Source organism: Peromyscus maniculatus, chromosome 9 (assembly GCF_049852395.1).
Source record: "Peromyscus maniculatus bairdii isolate BWxNUB_F1_BW_parent chromosome 9, HU_Pman_BW_mat_3.1, whole genome shotgun sequence".
NCBI classification, from domain to species: Eukaryota; Metazoa; Chordata; class Mammalia; order Rodentia; family Cricetidae; genus Peromyscus; species Peromyscus maniculatus.
In genome coordinates, this window is record NC_134860.1 from 93714816 (window position 1) to 93724115 (window position 9300).

The 9300-nt window shown below is 35.8% G+C and overlaps 1 protein-coding gene across 1 annotated transcript; it reads right to left on the reverse strand.

The window, feature by feature from the left end:
* Positions 1–7205: 7205 nt before the first annotated feature.
* On the reverse strand, positions 7206–8147 carry LOC102902792 (olfactory receptor 52E2-like). The gene has a single exon (XM_006978016.4). The coding sequence runs from the start codon at positions 8139–8141 to the stop codon at positions 7206–7208; it is 936 nt and encodes a 311-aa protein (XP_006978078.3). The 5' UTR covers positions 8142–8147.
* Positions 8148–9300: the final 1153 nt, after the last annotated feature.

Genomic DNA, 9300 nt, shown 5'->3' on the forward strand with positions numbered 1-9300 from the left:
AGAGAATGTTTAATGAACATGTGCCTTCAATTAGAAATAAGTGAATAAAAAAGAATTAATAAAAACAAATTATTATGGGTCAGGTGTTACAGAGAAACATAGAGTTTACAGGCAAGATGTAAAATTGGGCAAAGATTATTGAGGACATTAGTAAACAACACTGAGCATAAAAAAAGAACATAGAATGTTTTGCAGTAGATTAAGGTGGAAATTATATATAATTATAATTAAATGTATATAATATATTTAATATTAGCTATTAAATATACATTCAACTTTTGGTGTGAAAATCTATGATCTAACATTGTTCTCCTGAAAAGTGTTGATTCTTATTTTAAAAATTCCATTGATTTATAAATTTAGTTTCCTTTGGAGCAGTGATTTTATACTCCCTCCAAAAATTGCCCTATATATTTAACTAAATAAAAATAATCAGATAAAATGCCACAATATGTTTTTAAATAATATAGCTGTAAATTTTACATTCACTGTTGCATGATACACAATTAAAGTAATATATTAAGCATTATTCATCTTCATATTAACAATGGCATTCTCTATTCTCGCTTGAAAAATGAAATACACACAATTATAATAATTATTTATTTTTAATTATATAAACTAAAATATAATCATAGTTGTTTAATGCTCAACATGAAGTAATACAGCAAAATAACGCCTTGAAAATTCTCTGAAATTTGTTAACTGTTTTTTACATATGTTAAAGCACACTGTGGTGATATTTTATTTCTGCTGAAATGTGGTGATATTTTATTTGTATGTTAATAAATAAAGCTTGCCTGGAGATCAGGGGGAAAAGGCCAGCCATTTTAAGTAAACAAAGAAGTCCGACAGCATAGGCCCTTAATCCCTTAGCAGGCAGGAACTCTGTGTGTTCAAGGCCACACTAGGGAACAGAGCCAATTGTGGGGACACACACCTTTAATCCCAGTACCAAACATAGAGGCCTAGACAGACAGAAAGTGACAGAGTTGCATAGGAAGAAGAAGTGAGGTAGTTGGGTTAAGAGAGCCACTGAGTGGGCAGAAAACAAGGCATATAGATGTGGGTAGACAGGAAGTAGCTCACATTTGAAGCTGCAGAGTTGGTGAGGTAAGGTTGGCTGGTGGCTTCCCCCATTCCCTGAACTAAGGCTTTCACCTCCGTGTTTTTTATTAAATAAGACCATTTAGAAATTCATCTACATCACACACACACACACACACACACACACACACACACACACACACACACTTGGTCAGTGTAGCCATGTAAGGATGAGATCTGAGTGGAAGTATGAATACAGTGTGGATTAGTTTTGTTTTGATTTGTGAAATGAATTGGGTTTTCTACATGTACCATAGTTGCATCTCTTGCATAATATCAGAAACTTTAAATTTCATTTCTTCTTCTCTATACAGTTTCCTAAATAAGCCCATTTTCTTTATGCAATAGTATCTTGTAAATCATATAAAGTTTTATGTGATATGATACTTGAATACTTTTTATTACATTCAGATTTCACTTGGTAAAACTGATGCTTTATGATCTGAATAGGCTAGTAGTACTTGCTCATTAACTCTCAAGGTGTAGAGATCTTTTTACTACTGGGGTATCAATGAAATAATTAACAACATTGATCTTCATCTTATTGCCTCCATATTTCTATTGTGTAAATCAGGTAAATTCCAGAGATTCTTCTGTCATTCTTTAATTCTAAAGTTTTAATTATGTCCACAATTTACTGAGAGTACCAAGTCTGTGAAATATTCTCTCATCTCTATTTTGTTACTTTCTTTCACACACACACACCCCCAACCAACACACACACACACACACACACACACACACAGTGTGGTTCTACCACTCAGAAGAGGATAGTAGTGACTGGTTCAGCTTATGAAAAAGATACAAACAGCCTCCAGGGCTGGGAATAGCTATGTATCCTATTAAGATTCTTCTCATGGTGTTTTTATTGTTCTGATCTGGTGGAAAAAAATGAGAATTATTGCTAAAAAGTGAGACTTACTGAGATTTTATTTTCCTTACTGTGTTGCCTGATGTTTTAATATCTATAAAATTGCAAAAATCTATCTACAAGGACCTAAAAGAAATAACATTTGCATAGGAAAAACCAAATTGTTTAGTTTTAAATAAACAATATACTAAGTGCTCTATTATAAAACAGCTTATATTTAAAGATTTTAGATTTTACTGAGGAGAAAACCATTTCATTATTCTTTTGCAACACAAAAACTCTTAACTGTGGTTAGATAATAAAATGAAAACTAAGTCTAGAAAAGATTTAATATTTTTTTTAAATTTTTATTGAAAAAAGATTCTTCTCTCATACAATATGTTCCAACCATAGTTTTCCCTCCCTGCACTCTTCCCAGCTCCCACCACCACCCCTCTAACCCCCATGTGCTCTTCTTTTTCCTTTTCAAAAAAAAAAAAAAAAAAAAAAGCAGGTTTCCAAAAGAGGACAGCCAAACAAGATAAAACAAGATTCAATAAGGCAGTGCAAAAACCCTGATATCTAGGCTGGACAAGGCATCTGAATAGGAGGAAAAGTGTCCCTGGAACAGGCAATAGACTCCAAGATACACTGCTTCCTTCCACTGTTAGGAGTCCCACAAAAGCACCAAGCCAAGAGCTGTGCCATAAAAACAAAGGGTTTGGTATTTATCCATGTGAGTGCCATGCCTGCCCTTTCAGTCCTTATGAGCCCATGGCAGCCCTGCTTAGCTGATGCGGTGGACCATGCTCTCCTGGTGTCCTCCATTCCCACTGACTCATACAAGATATTTCTTCCCCTCTTGAGTAGGATTCCCCAATCTCCAGGGAGAAAGACCCCATGGAGACCTTCAGTTCACTCCCATAGCATAATATCTGACTGTTGGTCTCTGCACTCATTTCCATCTGCTGCCAGAGGAAGCCTCTCCAATGAAGCCTGGACAAGGTGTTGACCTATTAACACAGCAGAGTGTCAATAGAAATCATCTTATTGATTTTTTTTAAGAAACCAGTTGTGTTTGGCCAAGGGTTCTGTAGTGTAGTGGTTATCACGTCTGCATTACTTGCAGAAGGTCCTGGTTGCAAGGCCCAGTGGAATCATGATTACAAAGATATAATACTTTATCTTCATAAAATTTAACTATGAATTATAATTGAAGAATATTGTTGCTTTTTTTTAGTATTTGATTTTATTTTCATTTTACCAATGGTTTAGAAAAATATTTTATCCCAACTTGCAGCTTATAAAGTATGTTTATATAGAATTGAATTTAAAAGAACTATTTCATTATTAATATGCATAGAATATCTATATGCTACAGAAAAGAAAGAAATTAAAAAGAAAAATGCTGCGGGTCACAGAATTATGCAGTGAGAAACGCGGCCTTCACAAAAGTACCAACCCTCCAGAGCTCTGATGGAATGTTAGACATCTTGTTGTTATTTCCTTTTGAATGATTTGGCTGTTTCCTGATGTAGATCTCTTGTGTGAAGCCATAATCTTTCTCTTATCAATTACAATTTTGGGATCTATTCTCATGGGATAGAAGTGTTTGATTATTTACTGGGCATAATTTCTCCCATGTGCTGGGTAACCCCCCGCCCCCGCCCCTTCCGTGAGCAGCCTCGCAGTCAATAACCTTGGTTCACACAGCCTAATCTGCTCTGTTCTCTGAGACAAACATTAAAAGCTACCTCCCTTAATTACTGATCCAGGACACGCACCAAAACTACATGGTCAGAAAAGGAAACTCAAATAGATCACATTTGGAACCTTCAGACATAAAGGAGCGTCCAAGCTCTTAAGCTCTGTACTTTGCAATTTCCAGAGAACTGCCCTTGTTTTGTATGTGTATAAAAACTAGAAACTTTAGAGACTCAGGGTATAATGAGAGAGAAGAGAAGAAGGAAAAAGAATAAAGAAACACGGACAAAGGAATCATGGTGTGAGTAGATTTATTCATATACCCTCAGATAAGTAGATTTTCCTTCGATGATTGTAGAGCCTTTCTGGACTCTGGGAGAAAGCACTTTGGGGCTGGCACCTGAATAGCTTTCCTTATAAAAAGTGGCCCATGAGAAAAAAAAAAGTTTTAAATGAGCTATATGAGCCTTCCAAAATATGGGACTTTTCACTGTAACTATGTGCTTAAATTTATTAGATCAGTGTAATGATTAACCTACTTAATAATGTTAAATATGACAATAGTAAATATCTCAAATATAAGTTTAACTTCATACAGAATGACATATATTACTGATTTTTGAGATGATGATAAATATTACGAATATACCAAGTCAGTAACAATCTACATTATTTTAAAATAAAAGAACATGGTAGTGGTTTGTTATCCTTAACTATCTTTTTTTTAGCACACAGTAAAGTGTAGGAATGAGAAGGAAGTTTCTAACTGTCTCACATTCTCTCCCGGAGCAAACCCTAGGGAACATCAAAGCAACAATTATATTCACTCAGTGTTTCAGGCAGCTGAGTCTTGACAGAGTAATCTCCTTGAAGTGATTCTCTCCACTAACATTTTATACATTTCACTGTCAAGTAGTTATTAGCATTGACATCTGGAAGAATTTCAGAGACTATCATGTTGTCTAACACCTGCCAAGGTTTATGCAGAAGGCTCAGAAGTTTATTAGAAACTGCTCAAATTAATAACTGTTTCATTAGTGGTCCTTAGTTGTCTTATATTCTGACATGTTATTTCAATAAGAACATCTTATTTTTTTTTTTTTTTAGATATATTGTGGGCTGAACCCAATGAGGCCTTGTATATGCATATACCCTACCCCTGAGCTGTACATCCAGCCCTAAAGGCCACATATCCTAAAACATAGTGGATCTTTCGTCAAATAAAATTTAAAAACATCATATTCAGTCATGTTAAGTGTTCACTGATTTAAAGCACCACACTGAAGTAACTAATTCAAACAGTTTATTTATGCCCCTAAAAACCAGTGTAAGAGGCTAGGGGCATGGGTCCATAGGTAAAGTCCCTACTGGAGAAACATACAAACCTCTGTTCAAACCTCTAGTACTCACATATTAAAAGGTACATGCAGTGACATTCCTCTGTAACTTCATCACTAGGGAGATGGACAAATAGGTCTCCAGAGCTCACCACACAGCCAGTCTAACGTAATAGGTGAGCTCCAGGTTCATTGAATGGACCTTCTTCCAAAAATGAAGATGGTGAGCTATAGAAAATACCCAAGGTGAGACTATTCCCTCCGCAATACCATGTGTAAACGTGTATCAACACATAAGCTCACATATACCTCTTTTACACTCACACACACACACACACACACACACTCACACACGTGCAAGCACTCATAAAAAATAAAATAATAATATATGGGCCAGAGAGACTACTCCGTCAATAAAGTTCTTGTGTTGTAAATAAAATGGGACAAACAGGTCCTTGAGAACAAGAATACTTTCTTCTTTGTGGTGGACAATAATCCTAGAAGTGAAATTATGGAAAAAAATATTGGTCACCACTGGCACCCTGGGTGCTTTGTCTTGAGAACTTGAAGAATGCATTTCATGTACATTGGGAAGGTGAGGTTTTAGAAAGGACTTTACTACAGGTTCATAGGTAAGAGCTTAATGGTCAAGCATTGAACAGAGCTCCTATAAGGCAAGAGTGTGTGGCATGTAAAAAGGTTCTAATTAGGATCCTGATGAAAGGGTTTAAAGCTGATACAAGGTAGAGGCATTGTCAGTCCAGTTGGTTCACACATGAGGTAACTATTTGCCTTGCCATTCCCGGCAACTGATGCAGAATCTCTGTTCCTCTCTCACATATGGTTACATGACAGTTGGGTAAATGGAGCAAAGAGCTAACAGGAAGTCATACCAGGATACAGAACCCAAAATTTCTTCTTAGATTTCTTGTCTCTGATCAAGACAGAACGAAGGTCATTTCTGGTTTCTGGAGAAGGACAAGAATAGAGGTCTCTGGAGTTAGATTTTCCTGACCATTTTTCTTTCTCCCATGTTTTTCAAGAACACAAGGACTTGGGCATGATTCCTAAGTCCACATAACAGAAAGTGGGAATAATGATCACATGGCATGTCCCAGAATGCACAACTCTGATAGGTGAATCAATGGAGCTTATGACCAGCCAGGTTTGCCTATCTGGAAAGATGGAGATGAGTGAGAAATGTTGTCAAAGGATAAAGATAAACAATGAAAGAGGATGGACACCTGAGGTTAGTTTCTGGCCATCCATATAGATGTGCACACATGACTCTTCACATAAACAAATATCTAATTTAAACATGTACACACACACACAAACACATGCACATACAAATCATAATCTACAGTGCAAGAAAATAATAAGGAAATAATTCAAATATTACAAAAAGTAGTTCACATATGTTGTTATAAATCTTTTCATTTTCAGATACATTTATTATTATTTTTAAATATGAAAGTTGAAGCAAAATATAAGTGTATATTATTTATATTATAAATCACTAGCGTTTAACATTTCAATCGATACACTACCCATTACTCTGATGTTTACAACTTTTGATTATTCAATACATTTGCGAATTCCCAAGTTTTGCCATTTATTTATTCATATATCAAATTAAATATTAAACAGATATGTTTCAGATTTATGACATTATCAACACAATTGATTATTATAAAATATTAGCTACTTTGTGCTTCTGCCTTTATGTATTATAACAAGGATCCTTAGATTTTTTTATTATTGAGATAAATTAAAACATTTATTAAAGAAAGAACATGTTGATACTCAATCATTGTTTAACTATTAACATCATGTGAGCAATGTTGGGACAAAGGACAAAATAATTACAAATTTGTTTAAAAACAGCTAAGGTCAAATGGATGGGTGGAAAATGTGAGCAACCTCTGCAGGCTTTGAACAATTCCTTTAATTATATTTAAATAATTGGATTGGTCCATGGAAACCAAAATATACTTGTGTGTGAGTTGACATTTACCTTATGAATTGATGCATCACATTCTAAACTCAAATTCACACAAGACAATAAAAATTTTCATTAAAAATATTTCCATTTACAAAATATAACAAGTCATCCCTCTGCTGAAGCATGTCATTTATATATTTAAATATATATATTTAAAGTGTATCTATATACAGTATACCACAAACACACACACTTTAATTTTTTATTTTTGCAATAACATTTTCTTCACACAGTCATCGATTTGCTTGGTTCTCACCCCATATATGACAGGATTGAGCATTGGCGGCACTACAACATAAAGGTTGGCCAGAAGTATATGTATATAGCGAGGTACATTTCTACCAAAGTGGTGTGTCATGAAAGAAAAGAGAGCTGGTGTGTAGAAGGCAAGAATGACACAGACATGAGAACCACAAGTGCTAAGGGACTTGATTCGGGCTTCCCGAGAAGGGAGACGGAAAACAGCATGGAGTATGTGTACATAAGAAAGAGCAATGGCTATAATGTCAAAAACCAGGATTGAAATAGCACCCAGACCATAGATTATATTGACCTTGATACTGGCACAAGCCAGGCGAGCAAGACCCATGTGTTCACAGTAGGTGTGGGGAATGACATGATTCCCACAGAAGGGCAACCGTAGTATGAGAAATACAAATGGAATAACAGAAAGAAATGATCTCACAAGTACCCCCAGACCAATCATGGAAACAACCTTGTTGGTGAGGACGCTGCTATACTGAAGTGGGTTGCAGATGGCCACATAGCGGTCATAAGCCATCGCCAAGAGGATTGCTGACTCCATGCCTGTGAAGTTGTGGATAAAAAACATCTGAGTGAGACAGGCACCAAAGAGTATTACCCTGAAGCTGAACCAGAAGATCCCAAGCATCTTAGGTATAGTCACTGTTGAGAGGCCCAAGTCAATTGTAGCTAGCATGGCCAGAAAGTAGAACATGGGCTGGTGGAGGCTGCTCTCAGTCTTAATCACCACCAAGATAGTAAAGTTCCCAAGGAGAGCAATCAGGTACACAGCACAGAAAGGGAAGCCAATCCAGATGTGGAAAGACTCTAGTCCTGGGATCCCCAGCAATAGGAAAAAGGAAGGGTGAAACTGGGTGTCATTGGGAAGAAGCATCCTGCTAGATACCATCTAAGTCCATGGTCCCAAGGAATAAACATTCATCAGTCTTCAGGGTTGCAGGTCAAAATCTTTTACAAAGGAAATGAACTTCGATTATTTCAGATTCTTCAAATGCTCAGTGTGTCTATAGTTTTCATCTAGGGGAAATTGAAATGAAAGTAGTTAATTAAAATAGAGAATAAAAAGGAAATGATAATCTCTGCCTTGATTGTATAATAGTACAAAGCTCCCCAGAAATGTGTATATTCATATACATATTTTAAACTCATGTCTATTCAAATACTGGATATCAGTATATTTTCTCTAAATTCAAGACAACTAAGATTTTAAGAGTAAGGATCCTTAAATTTTATTTCTACAATGGTGATTAGCTCTTTAACAGTAATTATTCAGTAACTAAGTAATCACTTAGTTAACTTTAATTTCTCAGGATTTTTATAATAGTTTCTATTGTTTCAAAAATTTATACATGAATAACGTGTTTTGATAAAATCCATTCTCCATTCAGCCTATCAAATTCTCTCACTTCCAATTCTGCCTCTGTTCTCCCATCAAAATACTGAACAACCCAATTAAAAAATGGGCTACAGAGCTATACAAAGGATTCTCAACAGAAAAATCTCAAATGGCTGAAAGACATTTAAGGAATTGCTCAACATCCTTATTCATCAGGGAAATGCAAATCAAAACAACTCTGAGATACCATCTTATACCTGTCAGAATAGCTATGATCTAAAACAAGGATGACAGTTTATGTTGGAGAAGATGCGGAACAAGGGGAATACTCCTCCACTGTTGGTGGGAGTGCAAACTTGTATAGCTACTTTGAAAACCAGTATGGTGGTTTCTCAGAAAATTAGGAATCAATCTCCCTCAAGACCCAGCTGTACCACTCTTGGTCATATACCCAAGGAATGCTCAATCATACCGCAGGGACACATGCTCAACTATGTTCACAACAGCATTATTTATATTAACCAGAACCTGAAAAGAACCTAGATGCCCCTCAACCCAGGAATGGATAAAGAAATGTGGCACATATGCACAGTGGAGTACTAGACAACAGTAAAACAGCAATGATAACTTGAAATTTGCAAGCAAATGGAAGGAAACAGAAAATATCATCCTGAGTAAGGTAACCCAGACTCAGAAG